The sequence below is a fragment of the Salvelinus fontinalis genome, chromosome 2 (genome assembly GCF_029448725.1).
Source record: "Salvelinus fontinalis isolate EN_2023a chromosome 2, ASM2944872v1, whole genome shotgun sequence".
Classification (NCBI taxonomy): domain Eukaryota; kingdom Metazoa; phylum Chordata; class Actinopteri; order Salmoniformes; family Salmonidae; genus Salvelinus; species Salvelinus fontinalis.
The window spans coordinates 52,557,386-52,576,994 of NC_074666.1; the positions used below are offsets into that span (position 1 = coordinate 52,557,386).

General features: G+C 45.1%; 1 protein-coding gene across 3 annotated transcripts in view; it reads right to left on the reverse strand.

Annotated features, from left to right (window-relative positions):
• Positions 1–4,629: 4,629 nt before the first annotated feature.
• LOC129820974 (PDZ and LIM domain protein 4-like) overlaps positions 4,630–19,609 on the reverse strand; it is a 72,434-nt gene continuing 57,454 nt past the window's right edge. For all 3 annotated transcript variants that reach the window (XM_055878159.1, XM_055878167.1, XM_055878175.1), the window contains exons 4-7: positions 16,422–16,696; positions 15,472–15,647; positions 8,413–8,566; positions 4,630–7,753 (exon numbers count right to left, since the gene is read on the reverse strand). In XM_055878159.1, coding sequence (XP_055734134.1) covers positions 7,549–7,753; positions 8,413–8,566; positions 15,472–15,647; positions 16,422–16,696 — 810 coding nt within the window. In that variant the 3' untranslated portion in view covers positions 4,630–7,548. The remainder of the gene's footprint in view (positions 7,754–8,412; positions 8,567–15,471; positions 15,648–16,421; positions 16,697–19,609) is intronic.

Sequence of the window (19,609 nt, forward strand, 5' to 3'; positions counted from 1 at the left end):
TTGGCCATGTTCTGTTATAATCTCCACCCGGCACAGCCAGAAGAGGACTGGCCACCCCTCATAGCCTGGTTCCTCTCTAGGTTTCTTCCTAGGTTTTGGCTTTCTAGGGAGTTTTTCCTAGCCACTGTGCTTCTACACCTGCATTGCTTGCTGTTTGGGGTTTTAGGCTGGGTTTCTGTACAGCACTTCGAGATATTAGCTGATGTACGAAGGGCTATATAAAATAAACTTGATTGATTTATGTGCCTCTGGTAATTTTTTAATATTTGTTTTATTTAACCTGTATTTAACTAGGCAAGTCAGTTAAGAACAAATTCTTACTTACAATGACAAAAAGACAAAAGGTGCCTCTACAAAAAGACAAAAGGTGTCATGCCCTGACCATAGTTTGCTTTGTATGTTTTATGTTTTGTTTGGTCAGGGTGTGATCTGAATGGGCATTCTATGTTGTATGTCTGGTTTGTCTATTTCTATGTGTTTGGGATGATATGGTTCTCAATCAGAGACAGGTGTTTTGCGTTGTCTCTGATTGGGAACCATATTTAGGTAGCCTGTTTTGTATTGTGGGTTATTGTCTATGTGTTAGTTGCTTGTGTCTGCACTATTATATGTAACGTCACGTTCGTTTTGTTGTTTGTATTAGTTTGGTTAGGTTTTCTTCATAAATAAATAGAAGAATTTATTCACTTCACGCTTCGCCTTGGTCCTCCTCTCTTCCACATTACGATGAACGTGACAGAATAACCCACCCTCAATGGACCAAGCAGCGTGAAATGGAGGAACAGTGCTTTGTGGAGAAATGGACTTGGGAGGAGATTCTGGACGGTAAGGGACCCTGGGCACAGGCTGGTGAATATCGCCGCCCAAAAGCTGAGCTGGAGGCAGCGAAAGCGGAGAGGCGGCGGTATGAGGAGGCTGCATGTAAGCGCGGCTGGAAGCCAGAGAGGCAGACCCAAAATTTTCTTGGGGGGGGGGGGGGGGGGGGGGGCACACAGGGAGTGTGGCTAAGCCAGGTAGGAGACCTGAGCCAACTCCCCGTGCTTACCGTGGAGAGAGAGCGACCGGGCGGGCACCGTGTTATGCAGAGATGCGCACGGTGTCCCCGGTGCACAGGCATAGCCCGGTGCGGTTCATAACAGCACCTCGTATCGGCCGGGCTAGATTGGGCATCGAGCCAGGTGCCATGAAACCGTCTCTACGCATCTGGTCATCAGTGCGTCTCCTTGGGCCGGGGTACATGGCACCAGCCCTACGCATGGTGTCCCCGGTTCGCCAGCATAGCCCAGTGCGGGCTATTCCACCTCGCCGCACTGGCATGGCTACGGGTATCATTCAGCCAGGTAGGGTTGGGCAGGCTCGGTGCTCGAGACCTGTAGTGCGCCTCCACGGTCGGGTCTATCCGGTGCCTTCTCCACGCACCAGTCCGCCTGTGACAGCCCCTCGCACCAGCCCAGTACCACCAGTGCCTACACCACGCACCAGGTTTCCTGTGCGTCTCCAGAGCCCTGTATGCCCTGTTTCTCCTCCCCGCACTCACCCGGAGGTGCGTGTCTCCAGCCCAGTACCACCAGTGCCGGCACCACGCACCAGGCTTATAGTGCGCCACGGCAGTCCAGTATGCCCTGTTCCTTCTCCCCGCACTCACCTTGAGGTGCGTGTCCCCAGCCCGGTACCACCAGTTCCGGCACCACGCACCAGGCCTACAGTGCGCCTCGGCACACCTGAGCTTCCCGTCTGTCCAGCGCCGCCTGAGCCGCCCGTCTGTCCAGCGCCGCCTGAGTCGCCCGTCTGTCCAGCGCCGCCTGAGCCGCCTGCCCGTCGGGAGCCGCCTGCCCGTCGGGAGCCGCCAGAGCCACCCGCCCGTCGGGAGCCGCCCGCCCGTCGGGAGCAGCCCGCCCGTCGGGAGCCGCCCGCCCGTCGGGAGCCGCCCGCCCGTCGGGAGCCGCCCGCCCGTCGGGAGCCGCCCGCCAGTCCGGAGCCGCCCGCCAGTCCGGAGCCGCCCCTCAGTCCGGAGCCGCCCCTCAGTCCGGAGCCGCCCCTCAGTCAGGAGCCGCCCCTCAGTCCGGAGCCGCCCCTCAGTCCAGATGCCCACCCAGACCCTCCCCTATAGGTTTAGGTTTGCGGCCGGAGTCCGCACCATGGGGGGGGGGGGGGGGTACTGTCACACCCTGACCATAGTTTGCTTTGTATGTTTTATGTTTTGTTTGGTCAGGGTGTGATCTGAGTGGGCATTCTATGTTGTATGTCTGGTTTGTCTATTTCTATGTGTTTGGCCTGATATGGTTCTCAATCAGAGACAGGTGTTTTGCGTTGTCTCTGATTGGGAACCATATTTAGGTAGCCTGTTTTGTATTGTGGGTTATTGTCTATGTGTTAGTTGCTTGTGTCTGCACTATTATATATAGCGTCACGTTCGTTTTGTTGTTTGTATTAGTTTGGTTAGGTTTTCTTCTTAAATAAATAGAAGAATGTATTCACTTCACGCTGCGCCTTGGTCCTCCTCTCTTCCACATTACGACAAACGTGACAAAAGGCCTCCTTCGGGGACGTGGGTTGGGACTAAAATATAGGACAAAACACATATCACGACAAGAGAGACACCACTACCTATTTGTACAAATGACCTTGACTAACCTGTACCCCCGCACATTGACTCGGTACCAGTACCCCCAGTATCTAGCCTCGTTATTGTTATTAATATTGTGTTTATTTTTATTTAGTAAATATTTTCTTAACTCTATTTCTTGAACTGCATTGTTGGTTAAAGGCTTGTAAGTAAGGTCTACTACACCTGTTGTATTCGGCGCATGAAACAAATCAAATTTGAGTTGAAAACTACATCAAGAGAGACCTAAGACAACAACACAGCATGGCGGAAACACATGACAACAAAGCATGGTAGCAACACAACATGGCAGCAGCACAACATGGTAGCAGCACAAAAGATGGTACAAACATTATTGGGCACAAACAACAGCACAAAGGCAAGAATGTAGAGACAATAATACATCACGTGAAGCAGCCACAGCTGTCAGTAAGAGTGTCCATGATTGAGTCTTTGAATGAAGAGATGGAGATAAAACTGTCCAGATTGAGTGTTTTTTGCAGCTCGTTCCAGTCGCTAGCTGCAGTGAACTGAAAGAGGAGCGACCCAGGGATGTGTGTGCTTTGGAGACCTTTAACAGAATGTGACTGGGAGAACGGGTGTTGTATGTGGAGGATGAGGGCTGCAGTATGTATCTCAGCTAGGGGGGAGGGTTTTATAAATAAGCATCAACCAGTGGGTCTGTGACGGGTATACAGAGCTGACCAGTATCTCTATTATTAAAATAGATTCCACTTAAATTGTACATGCTACTGTGCATTGCAAATATATGAATGAAAAGAGTAATGCATTTGAACTGTAATGGTGAAATGTTTTAAGCTTCTGTGAAAGCTTTCTTCTATACAAAGTTGGAGGTCTTTATCATGTTCTCCATGCTTGATTAAAGTATGAGACGACTTCCTAAACGCCATGTTCCTTGCTGCAGCTGTTTAGGGATTGACTTGTGACCAGCAGCATAACATATGTGTCGCCAATGTGGAAAATGTTACCCTATGCCTGTTAAGATGAGTGTTCAAAGCCTTGGATTAGTCACTAACTGTTGGCCACGTTGCTAAACCACATCACTCTTATATTGACTGAATCATTTAAATTAATGACTGGGACTACAAAACAGACCAATTTCTCTTCCTTCTCTCTCCCTCCCCCTGTATCTCTTCCCCTCTCTCCTTCTCTCCCCTTTTGCTCTCTCTCTCTCTCCCCTTTTGCTCTCTCTCTCCCCTTTTCTCCCCTTTTGCACGCTCTCTCTCTTTCCCTCCCCTTTTGCACGCTCTCTCTCCCCCCCATTTTGCTCTCTCTCTCAAGGCGTTAAGACATATTTATTGGGGTATGAAGGGCTCCCCTGCCTTCTGTTTCTGATTATAGTTAACTATTGAATCTCAGCCATACATCACAACTGTATGGTAAACTTGACATTCGATCTTAAACGAACCACAAACTTCTCATATTACATCAAGTGCCACACAATTTTCTCCAAAAACATTTTGTGGGGGTAAAATGTGAAGAAAATCATTATGTGTAGGTTTTGGATGACACAATTTGAACATAATCCAAAAAGGCAGTTTTGTGTTCAAAGTCTGCTTGTAACAAATTGAAACATGGAGTACTTGTTGTCACAGGCCCTAGGAAGTGGATGTCTCTGGGTTTGGATCAGTCAATTTGTGTTCATCCAAAATGGCACCAACCCACTGGGCACACACTGTTTGAATCAATGTTGTTTTCACGTCATGTCAATGAAATTACGTTGCACCAACGTGAAATAGAAGTTCAATTGACATCTGTGACCAGTGGGGATAGCAGTGCACTATGTAAGAAATAGTGTGCCATTTGGAACGCAAGGCGTTGACTCCGAGCTGTAGGTCTGAATACATGCTGTGGGTAGAGTGCCTTGTCATAGCCAGTATATACAAATCCACAAAATGGAACCCTATATCTATGTAGTGTGTCCACAGGCAAGCAAAAGTACTACTCTCCAAACATTTCACAATAAATACAGCATGCCTGTAAAATAAATTCTCAATCATGGGTATGATCTTAATACTTTTTTTCACTTTATTATATCTTAAAAAAGAAATGGAAGAAACCAGAACAAAATGTGTCGACAAAACAATAAGTTAAAAATGAGAGGATTCTGTGACTAAACACGGTAAGCACTTAAATGACACAGACGTGTGAAGGCAGAGTGACAAGTTATGTTTGTTAAACAGCCATGACGAAACAAATATGTACAATTAGAACTAAAACACCAACATCATGACAACATCATTTCACATAATTTACAAAGAACTACTGTCCTAGTTGACATTGCAGTAGCTAAACATTGGGGTCACGGTGGATATCGAATAGCAATCACTTTGAGATGGAGTTTTTCATTCAAATTAAAATAGCACTTTTCATGCAACTATTTCAGTTCACCGTTTGCTGTCCCTAAGGCTGCATGATTATGTACATGGCCACATATGTAAGTGATCATAATTCATCCAACACTTTCAGGGGTAGATACTTTTTGCTCCTAACACAGATATTTTTGTCACTTCCAAAAGCACATACAGTACCAGTCAAAAGTTTGGACACACCTTCTTATTCAAGGGTTTTTCTTTAATTTTGACGTTATTTTAACATTGTAGAATAGTATTGATGACATCAAAACTATGAAATAACACATATAGAATCATGTAGTAACCAAAAAAGTGTTAAACAAATATTCTTCAAAGTAGCCACCCTTTGCCTTGATGACAGCATTGCACACTTTTGGCATTCTCTCAACAAGCTTTACCTGGAATGCTTTTCCAACAGTTTTGAAGGAGCTCCCACATATGCTGAGCACTTGTTGGTTGCTTTTCCTTCACTCTGCGGTCCAACTCATCCCAAACCATCTCAATTGGGTTGAAGTCGGGTGATTATAGAGGCTAGGTCATCTGATGCAGCACTCCATCACTCTCCTTGGTCAAATAGCCCTTACACAGCCTGGAGGTGTGTTTTGGGTCATTGTCCTGTTGAAAAACAAATGATAGTCCCACTAAGCGCAAACCAGATGGGATGGCGTATCGCTGCAGAATGCTGTGGTAGCCACGCTGGTTAAGTGTGCCTTGAATTATAAATAAATCACAGACAGTGTCAACAGCAAAGCAACCCACACCATCACACCACTTCCATGCTTCACGGTGGGATCCACACGTGAAGATCATCCGTTCACCTACCCTGCGTCTCACAAAGTCACGGAGGTAGGAACCAAAAATATTTAATTTGGACTCATCAGAACAAAGGGCAGATTTCCACCAGTCTAATGCCCTTTGCTCGTGTTCGTTGGCCCAAGCAAGTCTCTTCTTCTTATTAGTAGGGGTTTCTTTGCAGCAATTCAACCATGAAGGCCTGATTCACACAGTCCCCTCTGAACAGTTGATGTTGAGATTTGTCTGTTACTTGAACTCTGTGAAGCATTTCATTTCTGAGGCAGGTAACTCTAATGAACTTATCCTCTGCAGCATAGGTAACTCTGGGTCTTCCTTTCTTGTGGCAGTCCTCATGAGAGCCAGTTTCATCAAAGCGCTTGATGGTTTTTGTGACTGCACTCAAAGAAACTTTAAAAGTTCTTGGATTGACTGACCTTCATGTCTTAAAGTAATGATGGACTATTATTTCTCTTTGCTTATTGGAGCTGTTCTTGCCACAATATGGACTTGGTCTTTTACCAAATAGGGCTGTCTTCTGTATACCACCCCTACCTTGTCACTACATAACTGATTGGCTCAAACACATTAAGAAGGAAAGGAATTCCACAAATGAACTTTTAACAAGGCACACCTGTTAATTGAAATGCATTCCAGGTGACTGCCTCATGAAGCTGGTTGAGAGAAGGCCAAGAGTGTGCAAAGCTGTCATCAAGGCAAAGGGTGGCTACTTTGAAGAATCTATGATATAAATATATTTAGATTTGTTCAACACTTTTTTGGTTACTACATGACTCCATATGTGTTATTTCATAGTTTTGATGTCTTCACTATTATTCTACTATGTAGAAAATAGTAAAAATAAAGAAAACCCTGGAATTAGTAGATATGTCCAAACTTTTTACTGGTACTGTAAATCCCATACCTCCCTGGAAATGTAGAAGTATGATTCATTTAGTGGCCTGGCTGTGACTAGATATATGTTAAAATCAAACAAGAAAAAAACGACACACTCTTTCAAATACGTTCCCTTAGCCAACAATCACTGTCTATTTCAACAAAATGTGCCAAAAAAAAAAAACACTAAACAATTGTATATTATTCCCATATGTTTCTAGATTCACCGGCTGGATTTCAATATTTTCCATGGCCTTGTCCTGCGTCTTTGCTCCCCACAGCTTTTTAAAAGCTGCTTACAGTGGAGAGACAAAAGGCTTTCTCGTGTGGCACTGGGTTGCACCTCAACAGATGTAATAAAGCCGGGGTTCTTTAATTGTATCAGTAACAGTATGAGAAGCAGTGAAAGGTTAATTCCATTCTCAGTCAGGTGCTTGACCCGATTCCATTCCGCTAACTGTATTGTAGTCGGCAGAGTTAAAAATAGAAAACCATCCCAAAATGTGAGAGGTCATTCTGTTGAATTTGCTTATGTTTCAACATAGTCTAAAAGTGCTATTGACACAAAGAAAAGCCCCCCAATTTTAGTAAAATAGGTTGAATAAAACATCGTTTTTTTTTTACTCAGCAGGTGTAAAAAAAATTCATCCATCCGAAATAGGAATAGTACGCTGTAAGTGTGAAAGAATTAAAGAGAGACTTAAAACCTTTGGAAACTCCATTTTCCCACTCTCTAGTATCCAACTCTAAACTGATATTTCCTGGCAACAGCTTGGACATGTAGTGCATTGGAAATGGAGCACATTTATACGGGCTGGGAGCTGTGGATAAGACTGCAGGCACATGTCTGAGGGGGGACTGTGTGAGAGACAGACACGTTCAGACCAGTTCAACCTTGGAGTTGGGGTAGACGGCGACCACGTCATATCCCTCCGGCGGCTGTACACGGGCCATGGCGTGGGTCTCACAGTACAAGTTCTCCTCGATGAAGAAGTAGCCCCTCTGCTTGAGGTTCAGGCCGCAGTCATCACACATGAAGCACTCTGTGTGGTACAGTTTGTCTCTGGCCTTCACGATGGTTCCCCTATACGGACAGAACATAACCAGGTTGTTAGTGTCATGTCAAAGATAAGTGGTTCTCAAGGTTATATAAATAAAGAGCTATTTGATTAGCATTCATTTTCTTATTTAACTATGTCACTGTGCATTCAAGTGACCAGTAATTCTATTCATGGACGTGGGTATTTGCATTACCAATAAGGATTACATAGCTTCACAACGGCCAGAGCTCATTGGTTGAATTTGAATATCCCCTGTATCCGGGCCTTTATCCTAACCACTACCGCCTATAACAGTAGGTAAATGCTTTAGTGCCCAGCCTAAAAACCCCTGTGTAAACAGTCTATATAACAGATCCATAGTACTAAGCCTCCACAGCAGTCTCTTGTTCAAATGACATCGCTGTTTACCCATGGTGCTTTAACAGTGTGGGGATTACCGGCATCTCTGGGTTCCTGAGGAGGAGGGCGTGGCACAGAGGTTTATTCATTCAAAGCGATATATGGAGATCCTTTTCCCTCTCTGTTATTAGCTTGGGCCTGTTGGAGCAGGACTACATAGCATCCCAAATGGCACCCTATCCCCTGTAGTCTATGGTCAAAAGTAGTGCATTATATAGGGACTACGGTGCTATTTGTGACACACCCCTATTGTGCAGCGTCATCTCGGTTTTTTATGACTTACACTATGCCGTTGCCACAGCGCGTGCACTGGGGTAGTTTCTGTAGGCCGGGCATGGGGCCCATGTGGCCGGGGATGGGGCTGCCCAGTTTAGGGACTGGGGATCGGTCCGGGGACCTAAGGCCTCTCACTCCAGACATGTCAGTGGGGGACACACCTGTGGACACAGACACACAAAATAGCACCTCAGTTCATTTTTCAAAACATAATTAGCATGATTACTTATTCAACTTATATAGCGCAGTTAAGACACGTTTAGATATTGTAAATCAACGTAGTTCCCCCGGGGAGATGTTTCCTCTAGGTACAGATCTAGGATCAGCTTCCTGTCCCCCAATCCTAATCCACGATATCAGTTGGATAAAATGCAAAACTGACCCAAGATTTAGGGGCAACTTCACCCTATACCAGTATATGAGAGCTAGAAAGGCAGCAGTCAGCCATGGGTGAAAGCATGGAGATGGAAGAATGAATGGTGTTCACACTTGGCTCAGGGAGGCACCTAGGTCAGCTACTGTCCACAACAGACATCACTCCTCAGTAAGCACTCCCTTCACTGGTGTGTGTTAACCTCAGAGGGCATGGCAGGGGTACAGGCAGAGGGCCAGGGTGGTGCTCACACGCTGTCAGCCTCTCTACCTCTTTCTCTCTACCATACCCTCCCCTCTCTCTCTCTGTACTGTATTACCTACAGTATCACTCCCCCATCTTCCTTTCCCTATCTCTACCACTCACTCCCTATCCATCTCCCTCCATTCACATTTCAGGGGTGCCAGGGCTGATGTGAGATCCTGGCACACAGCAGGAACACATCAATTAGGAGAGGAGAGAGAGGCTGCTGCCTGGCAGAGCAAATATTTCACATTAAGGAGCAGATCATCACCACACCAGAGTGTCACAATCACACTCTCCCTGAACCACGGAGTGATGAGGTGCCAGCAGGCCCCATTGACCCAGCACGCCACTGCCTCTGGCTCTGGCATGGCCTACCCATCACACTGGTGAACTACCTGGCACAAAGAAGTTTACAACACTCCAACACTAATGCTGTGACCGTTTAAAAGGTTGGAGTAATAACGGTGTCTATTTTTACTGTAATAATTGCTGTATTCAGCCTGGTCTCAGACTAGACGTAACATAGTAAATGTAAATCCGGAACACTCAAATTAGCATATGTTATATTTGGTATGGTTACATGAGACAGATGCTTACTTTAGGCAAAAATGGAAGTAGGGTGGTTGGTCGGGGGGGATGGGTAGACGAATAACACAAATGTCTAGCAAAACAAAGGTTGTATGTTTGAATCTCATCATGGATAACTTTAGCATTAGCAACTTTACAACTACTTAGTACTTTGTAGATACTTCGCAACTACATGTCGTTAATACATTAATGATAAAAAAAATATTCTTTCAAAATTAAGATGTTGATTTAGTTATGGATCCATAACAAATTACTATGGGAATACAGTTGAAGTCGGAAGTTTACATTCACCTTAGGCAAATACATTTAAACTCAGATTTTCACAATCCCTGCCATTTAATCCTTGTATAAAGTCCCTGTCATAGGTCAGTTAGCGTCACCACTATATTTTAAGAATGTGAAATGTCAGATTAATAGCAGAGAGAAGGATTTATTTCAGCTTTTATTTCTTTCATCACATTCCCAGTGGGTCAGAAGTTTACATACACTCAATTAGTATTTGGTAGCATTGCCTTTAACTTGGGTCAAATATTTTGGGTAGCCTTCCACAAGCTTCCCACAATAAGTTGGGTAAATTTTGGCCCATTCCTCCTGACAGAGCTGGTGTAATTGAGTCAGGTTTGTAGGCCTCCTTGCTCGCACATGCTTTTTCAGTTCTGCCCACATATTTTCTATAGGGTAGAGGTCAGGGCTTTGTGATGGCCTCTCCAATACCTTGACTTTGTTGTCCTTAAGCCATGTTGTCACAACTTTGGAAGTATGCTTGGGGTCATTGTCCATTTGGAAAACCCATTTGCGACCAAGCTTTAACTTCCTGACTGATGTCTTGAGATGTTGCTTCAATATATCCACACAATTTTCCACCCTCATGATGCCATCTATTTTGTGAAGTGCACCAGTCCCTCCTGCAACAAAGCACCCCCACAACATGATGCTGCCACCCCCGTGCTTCACGGTTGGGATGGTGTTCTTCGGCTTGCAAGCCTCCCCCTCTATTATGGCCAAACAGTTATATTTTTGTTTCATCAGACCAAAGGACATTTCTCCAAAAAGTGTAATCTTTGTCCCCATGTGCAGTTGCAAACCGTAGTCTTTTTTATGGCAGTTTTGGAGCAGTGGCTTTTTCCTTGCCGAGCGGCCTTTCTGGTTATGTCGATATAGGACTCGTTTTACTGTGGATATAAATACGTTTGTACCTGTTTCCTCCAGCATCTTCACAAGGTCCTTTGCTGCTGTTCTGTGATGGATTTGCACTTTTCGCACCAAAGTACGTTCATCTCTAGGAAACAGAACGCGTCTCCTTCCTGAGCAGTATGACGGCTGCGTGGTCCCATGGTGTTTATACTTGCGTACTATTGTTTGTACAGATGAACGTGGTACCTTCGGGCATTTGGAAATTGCTCCCAAGGAAGAACCAGACTTGTGGAGGTCTACAACTTTATTTCTGAGGTCTTTGCTGATTTCTTTTGATTTTCCCATGATTTCAAGCAAAAAGGCACTGAGTTTGAAAGTAGGCTTTGAAATACATCCACAGGTATTCCTCATATAGGCTAATTAAAATAATTTGAGGTAATCAGAAGCTTCTAAAGCCATGACATAATTTTCTGGAGTTTTCCAAGCTGTTTAAAGGCACAGTCAACTTAGTATGTAAACTTCTGACGCACTGGAATTGTGAAACAGTGAATTATAAGTTAAATAATCTGTCTGTAAACAATTGTCCTAACCGACTTGCCAAAACTATAGTTTGTTAACAAGATATTTGTGGAAAGGTTGAAAAAAAAAGAGATTTAATGACTCCAACCTAAGTGTATGTAAACTTCCGACTTCAACTGTTTACTGGACTAAGATTGAATCCTACTAAATCGGCTCTGACCCTCGTCGGGTGTGGCAGGGCTTGCAAACTATTATGGCCTACAAAGGGAATCCCAGCCGCGAGCTGCCCAGTGACGCGAGCCTACCAGACGGGTTAATTGCTTTTTATGCTCGCTTTGAGGCAAGCAACACTGACGCAGGCATGAGAGCACCAGCTGTTCCAGATGACTGTGTGATCATGCTCTTCGTAGCAGATGTGAGTAAGATCTTAAAACAGGTCAACATTCACTCGGCCGCGGGGCAAGACAGATTACCAGGAAACGTACTCAGAGCATCCGTGGACCAACAGGCAAGTTTCTTCACTGACATTTTCAACCTCTCCCTGACCGACTCTGTAAAACCTACATGTTTCAAGCAGACCACTATAGTGCCTATGCCCAAGAACACCAAGGTAACCTGCCTAAATGACTACCGCCCCATAGTACTCACGTCTATAGCCATGAAGTGCTTTGAAAGGCTGGTCATGGCTCACATCAACACCATTATCCAATTCACATACCGCCCCAATAGACCACAGACGATGCAATCTCAATTGCACTCCACATTGCCCTTTCCCACATGGACAAAAGGAATACCTACGTGAGAATGCTGTTCATTGGCTACAGCTCAGCGTTCAACACCATAGTGCCCACAAAGCTCATCACTGAGCTAAAGAACCTGGTACTAAACACCTCCCTCCGCAACTACATCCTGGACTTCCTGACGGGCCGCCCCCAGGTGGTAAGGGTAGGCAACAACACGTCTGCCATGCAGTTCCTCAACACGTGTGCCCCTCAGGGGTGTGTGCTTAGTTCCCCCCTGTACTCCCTGTTCACCCACGACTGCGTGGCCAAGCACGACTCTAGCACGATCATTAAGTTTGCTGAAGAGACAACGGTGGTAGGCCTGATCACCGACAACGATGAGACAACGTATAGGGAGGGGGTCACAGTGTGATACCAGGACAACAACCTCTCCATCAACGTGAGCAAGACAAAGCAGCCGATCATGGACTACAGGAAGAGGACGGCCAAACACACCCCATTCACTTCAACGGCGCTGTAGTGGAGCGGGTCAGGAGCTTTAAGTTCCTTGGTGTCCACATCACCAACAAACTGTCACGGTCCTAACACACCAAGACAGTCATGAAGAGGGCACAACAAGGCCTATTCCCCCCTCAAGAGACTAAAAGATCTACAGCTGCACCATCGATAGCATCCTGACAGGTTGCTCCACTGCCTGGTATGACAAATGCTCGGCATCAAACCATAAGGCACTACAGAGAGTAGTGCGTATGGCCCAGTACATCACTGTGGCCAAGCTTCCTGCTATACTAGGCGGTGTCAGGGGAAGGCCCAAAAAAGTGTCAAAGACTCCCGCCACCCAAGTCATAGACTGTTCTCTGCTACCATACGGCAAGTGGTACTGGAGCACCAAGTCTAGGTCCAAAAGACTCCTTAACAGCTTCTACCCCCAAGCCATAAGACCGCTGAACAATTAATCAAATGGCTAACCGGAATATTTGCATTGACGCCCCCCCCCCCCTTTATTTTTTACACTGCTGCTACTCAATGTTTATTATCGATGCATAGTCAGTGTAGCTCTACCTACATATACATATAACTTCAATTACCTTGACTAACCTATACCCCCGCACATTGACTCGGTACCGGTACCCACAGTATATAGCCTTGTTATTGATATTTTTATTGTGTACGTTTTTTTACTTTAGTTTATTTATTAAATATTTCCATCTCTTATTTTGTTGTTGGTTAAGGGCTTGTACGTAAGCACTTCACGCTACGGTCTACACCTGTTGTATTCGGCACATGTGACAAATACAAATTGATTTGTGCACAACACATCAGCTGTCTGTGACCAGGTGAGGAAACCTTTCCAAGCCAAACCTTCATATCGTAATCGGTAACCTCTACACACAGCTTACATCGTTGTCACCATATTAGCGTCATAGTCAACACACCTATTAGAACTAATGCATTAGTAAACACGCTACAATCATGCTGTACAGTCTACAATCAGCAGCAAACAGTTTAGCAGTTACACCGGAGGGCCCCGGTGGCAATAAATTAATAAAACCAAAAGCTCACCTTGACTTGGAAGAGTTCCAGTGTTGGATAGCCATAGCCAGCTAGCTAAGCATAGCATCCTTCTCTTTTTGAGCCAGGTATTTGAGTAGGCTAAACTAGCTTTATTCGTAAAGACTACTGACAAGTCTAGATGAATAAAGTTCATAGCATGTGATCCCCCTAATCTGTACTAAAAAGAGAGTTTCCACCCATTTATCTTAGTTATTAGAGCAGCTTTTTATACAACAGATAGCTCCCGGGTGGCGCAGTGGTCCAGGGCACTGCATCGCAGTGCTAGCTGCGCCACCAGAGTCTCTGGGTTCGCGCCCAGGCTCTGTCGCAGCCGGCCGCAACCGGGAGGTCCGTGGGGCCGACGCACAATTGGCATAGCGTCGTCCGGGTTAGGGAGGGTTTGGCCGGTAGGGATATCCTTGTCTCAGTATGTAAAATTTAATAAAATGTATGCACTCTACAATAAAAATATCAATAACAAGGCTATATACTGTGGGTACCGGTACCGAGTCAATGCTAAATGACTAAAATGTAAATAGCTACGGCTAATGGGGGGTCACATTTCTGGATAAACAGACAAACAAAATAAACATTCTGTAACCTTGTCTATATTTCTTATTTTCTTAACAACCTCAAATGTTACACTCCTACACAGGGGGTTCAACCACAGGCAGTACAATGTGTTCGTCACATCTGCTCATCCTCAAAAGTAAAGTACATTGTAAATACATGATCGCTTCCCTCCCATGTCTGTCTTCGACCATTATATGTATACAGTATCTTTGACCACAATAAGTGGTGGATTCTTCAGTGATTGGTATAGCTGGGGAGTTCAGTATTATAATAAGCTGAGAATCTCGTCATGCAAACGTCTCCTCTCCTCTTGTTTTCACCCTCCGCACTGTCTGACACCACAGATGGTCAAATCAGAGCCTGTGGGGCTACATCATAACAGCGCCTCGTGTTGGCGCTCCATTGAAATCCCAGGGATGCCGACATTGTCAAAACAAGAGCGTATTCCTTTTAAAGGATGAGGATGACAATATCACACGCAGTCAAATGCTCCTCTCCATCTAAAGGTCAAAGCTGAGCTGGGAAATAGAAAAAAAAATCCTTCAGCAGAAGATAATGCAAGCATTCCCACAGACAGAGAGCAACAACCAGAAACAGGCAGACAGAGCTTTAGGGCGAGTCTTGTATAAGCCCCAAGGTGTGTAAGCATCGCACCAGAAGCTTAAACCAGGTGTCCATGACGCCTTTTGCGGTCGTGAAAAAAAAAGAACAACTGTGCAGGAGGCGAAATCGGTGGCGATTAATCTAATTCTGTTAAAACCATTATTGACTTTTCGTTCTTCCTTAATCCCTTTTCACACCTGCAAGTGATTAGCACCAAATTCAAAGAATAACATGGGACTGGTGTTGATACAAAACCATCTCAATGATCTCCAACAGACAGCATGACTTGCTCCTGGGGATAAGCCTGTCTGTTTGGGTTCTCCTTGAAGAGGTGCGATCTGGCCACGACACTGACGAAAACACAACGCATCACTTCTAAGGAAAACAGTGAAAAAAGTTTGAAAGAAACACCAGGAAGTCATACTTCTCTGTTTATTGTCTTTCATAAGGCTGTGTTGCGGTAAACTTTCTCCCCCCCCCCTTTATCATTTGACTTTCAGCTCTCTCGGCCTATAAAAGGAAAACTATGCCAACGCTCCCTCTCCTCTCAGGGACAACACGTGCTACAGTGCACATACAGTCATGTGGCTGGAAAAGATCACACGCTCCACTTGCAGAAGAAAACAATTTAGCTCAAATATACAAACATATATCTAACATACATAAACAGGCACGTTGTTTAGGTAAACTGTAGGGTGAATGGAGACTCATTTAGAGCAACAAATGAGGGTACCTCCATCCTCTGCCTCCAATATGCCTTGTAGGTATTTGAAGGAGCCGGATTGTTTGGGTGCGGAGACTGGCTCCTCTGTGTCTTGCAGCATCTTGTACACATCTGACTCTGTAGTGACTTCAAAACTATGACCGTTTCCATTACGGCCCATTGGAGAACGCATCGGAGGCTCAGGGCTGAAAGAGACGAAGACAAACAAATAAAGTTGTTTTCAGTTTGAATTCAGTGTGACCAACAGCTTCTGTGACTGAAATGTCGCCACTAACTGTTGCACTGTTCATCGATTTCATCTGTGAATGCTGTGACTTATTTTGGGGGGTAAAATAAATGCAGTTTTAAGAAGGGAAAGGGAAAAGGGGATGCCTAGTCAGTTGTACTGAAATCTAGAGTACAACACATGAAAACATGACACAACACTTATTTCCTAATGTGGTCCTCACACTGACATATTCACATTGACATGGTGCATCTACCAGAATATCTTGAAATGACTGTAGTCTAAGGTCCTTTTTTTCCATTGAAGTAAACTACGCTGAAGGTTCATCCATTCCACCTTGGTATTCCTAGTCCAAACAGGAGATGGACCCCATTTGCTGTTCACAGTCTTTCCACACAACCCACCAGAGAGAATCCTCAAGCTCCATTATGCCAATAGTGCAAAACATTAAGCACTGCTCTGTGAATATCAGCACCGCTGATCTATCTTTTCTGATCCTGTCAAGATACAGTGCACTTGGTCTTCCTCCACTCCGGAGGGACCCTACAAGGTGAACTTCACTGTGAGGCCCTTGGAGGCCTTGGGAGGGGGAATGTGTGCAGTCAGCACAAACAGCAGGGCCCAGAGGACATCTCTGGGCGCTGTAGGTTGTAGCCTAGGAGAACACACACATTTACCACACATCCGAGAGACCACGCGATAACAAATGGATTTCCCACTCCACATGCCTTACCTGTGAGGGGAACTCAGGCTCAGGCCGCCCATTTGTTTTGGCAAGACCCTGTCTCGGTCTCCGTTGCTGCCGTTGTTGTGTGCGTACATGCTGGCTGGGTTGTTGTACTGCGCGTGGTTGGACTGCTTGGAGGTGCCGTTGTTGAGATGCGGCAGCTCGGGAGTGTGGGAGGGTTTTCGGCTGTAACCGCTGCTGTTGTTCCCCCTGCTGTAGCTGCTGCTGTAACCACTGGTGTATCCACTGGTCATTGGTCCAGTGCTAATGGGTCGGAAATTCTAGAGAAGGAAAGAGCAGAGGAGTCATTAAGAAAAGTATGGTTATTCCCAATGCACTTCTATGTCGTTGTCATAGTTTATTCATGGTAACATTAAGGTGAGTGTTTGCACAGAGGCAAACACATTTTGCATGGACCTGCGTCAACTCTCCAATGACGTAACCAAATATTAACTGCAGACTTCCACGAACTACACTGATAATCGACAGTATATTGCGTGGGACATGCGTGTTCATCTCTCCAGCCAAGCCACAGATAAGGATGGGTTGCAATATTGTGTTAACGTCATCCCTTTTCTAATGGCTGGTGTTAGTGGTATGACTGTCATGCAAAATATAGTGGCTGTTGTGGGCTGCACACAATCTTAGATCCTCTGTAAATATGTAATCTAAACTGGAGTGACTTGTTTAACGGTTGTGCAATAAGAGTACTGGAGACAAAGTTGTCATCCCTCACAGCTAGCCTGTTGATTCACCTGTGTGTGCACATTGAGTGGTGGGTTAGTTTGAGTGGTTGGCCGCAGGAAGCGGAGGTTCACAGACTCTCCAGGCAGGCAGGCAGCAGATGTGGCCTGGTCTTTGTTCCCTGGCCCAGACCACCCATGCCCGGGCCATCGCTAATCACCACTCGGCTGAGCCCTCGATCCCACACCCCACAACCCTACCCCAAGCTGCTTCGCCAACCCTGGGCTTGGTCCATACCTCCGAGCCCTCTCCCCTCTCGGCAACAACAGTAGAAGAGGCAGAGCAAACATTTGAGTGTATTGTATTACCAAGTGTTCCTGGAGCGACAGTAAACTTGGCCTTTTTACGACGTGTGGATGGATTCCAGCGCCTCCTTCAAACAGTTACAATAGAAGCCACAGGAGCCCTGAGATCACCAAGAGGAAGAGTGACAGGACTGCTGAAAGGCTTGGCAAACACTTTGGCTATACCATACCCTAATGAGAGTGAGTGATGATTTACTGTATCAAGCACGGCAAATGAACACAAAAGTTTTGATGTTGCCTATTTACAGTAGAGTGGTCGTTTTCACAAACAGATGGAGCGAGGGAGAGGTAGAGACAAAAGCCTGCTTCAAATCCTTGGCACAAGGGCCGGCGCCAGAACGAATCAGTTGGACGGCTATTTGATTTCCATAGGGGGCATGTTTTTTTCACTGGACTTCCTATGTGTGCATGCGCTTGCTTGTGCACACATTTTTTAAATACCATAGGCAGAGTTTCAAGTTTGGGAAAGCTTACAACTTATACTACAATTTCTACCGATCTGCGTGCCAATTATGGTTTTCACATGTGCATTTTCGTTTCAATAACAACTTTTACGTTTTTCAAAATCATTATCAAGTGGTTAATCATAATCTGAATTAAAATGATAAAAATCTAAAAGTAAAACTTAAACTAATGTGAGAGTACCAGCCTCTGCCATATGGGCACATTGATAAACCGTGATCCATTGGCGGCTAAAGAAATGGAACTGTATCCTGGGCCCTCTATCCTGGGCCCTCTATCCTGGGCCCTCAGAGTTCTCTCGCCAGTGAGCTCAGGACAGACAGCTGTTTTTGTGCAAGGGAAACATGTTCAGGTATTTTATGACTTTGACTGGATATAGGTATATGATCATCAGATCATGATATTTTGGTCTTTCACACCGATGCTTGGTGATTATCGAGGCCAGGAAAGTGTTGGAAAGATTTTTCAAATACTGTGAGGAACTATTATCATATATATATGTATGTATAAATGTATGTATAAAAAAACGGACTTCGTTGACTTACTGTGTGAGGTAAAGAAAAAAATGACTTGCGAAGCTCAGCTTATTAGTGGTGGAAGTAGTGAGTTAACGCTTAGCTTACAATTCCGGCGCCCCCGCAGAAATCTAGTTAACATAAAAAAAGCCCCATCAAAATCTGTCTGTTTAAGCTAAAGATTTGTTATTATTTTTGCACGGGCTGCATTTCAATCCTCCGCATCCGCCGATATCGCCCTTCCGCATCCGGGATGAAAGGTGGCAGAGCTAGAGTAGTGTTTGTGACACTACTCTAAAAACTCTAAAAATGACTTAAATGTAAATGACTTAAATGTTTGTCAGACCATGAGACATCCTGAAAATCTATCTTCTCACAAAAACACCTGTAGCGTCCGAACAGTCTACAAAGTCTTATGGACACTCTGTTGAAATATGAGACTCTTATGAGCACGATGACGTTCTCCGTTTTGTTCTAGGATGCCTACAAGCCTCACAAGACTTGTCTAAAGTCGGTACAGCCTCTTCTGCTAACTTCTGCCTGTAGTGTCCGAATGGTTTGGGCTACAAAGTTTTATGACCATTCTATTGAAAGTTGACTCTTACGAACACGATGTCATTCTCTGCTTTGCTCTAGGGCGCCCACAAGCCTCAGAAGCCCCAAACATTACTATCTGTTGGACTGACGATGTATGTTATAGAGCTTACTGTCTCACGTGAGAAAACGTCCCACCTCCGCGTTATCGTGCTGCTGTGCTGTTTGTTGCGACTTGGCTACCTGCCAAACTTAGTTTTTTACTGTTAACTGTTTAATCAAAACTCTTCATTTAACACATTTACCAATGTCTTAGTTTTTCCACCCTCAACTTTTTTCATTCAACTTTTTCACCCCGGACGCTTTAGTACCTGGATACCAGCAACCGAGCCAGGCTACCAAGAGCTCAATTCATACAACGGTCTCTATAGAACTACTATAGAACTAAGTCCTTACTTCCAGTGTGTGAGTGTGACTCCAATTGTTGGCCCGTACATACTGTAACTGTATGTTTTGTATCTCCCAAGACTACATAAACTCCCGACACAGCTCCGAGAGGATACACCAAATGCTAACATGCAGCCGGCTGGTGTGTAGCAAGGAACAGCCGGCGACCTGTTGTCACGGGGAAAGG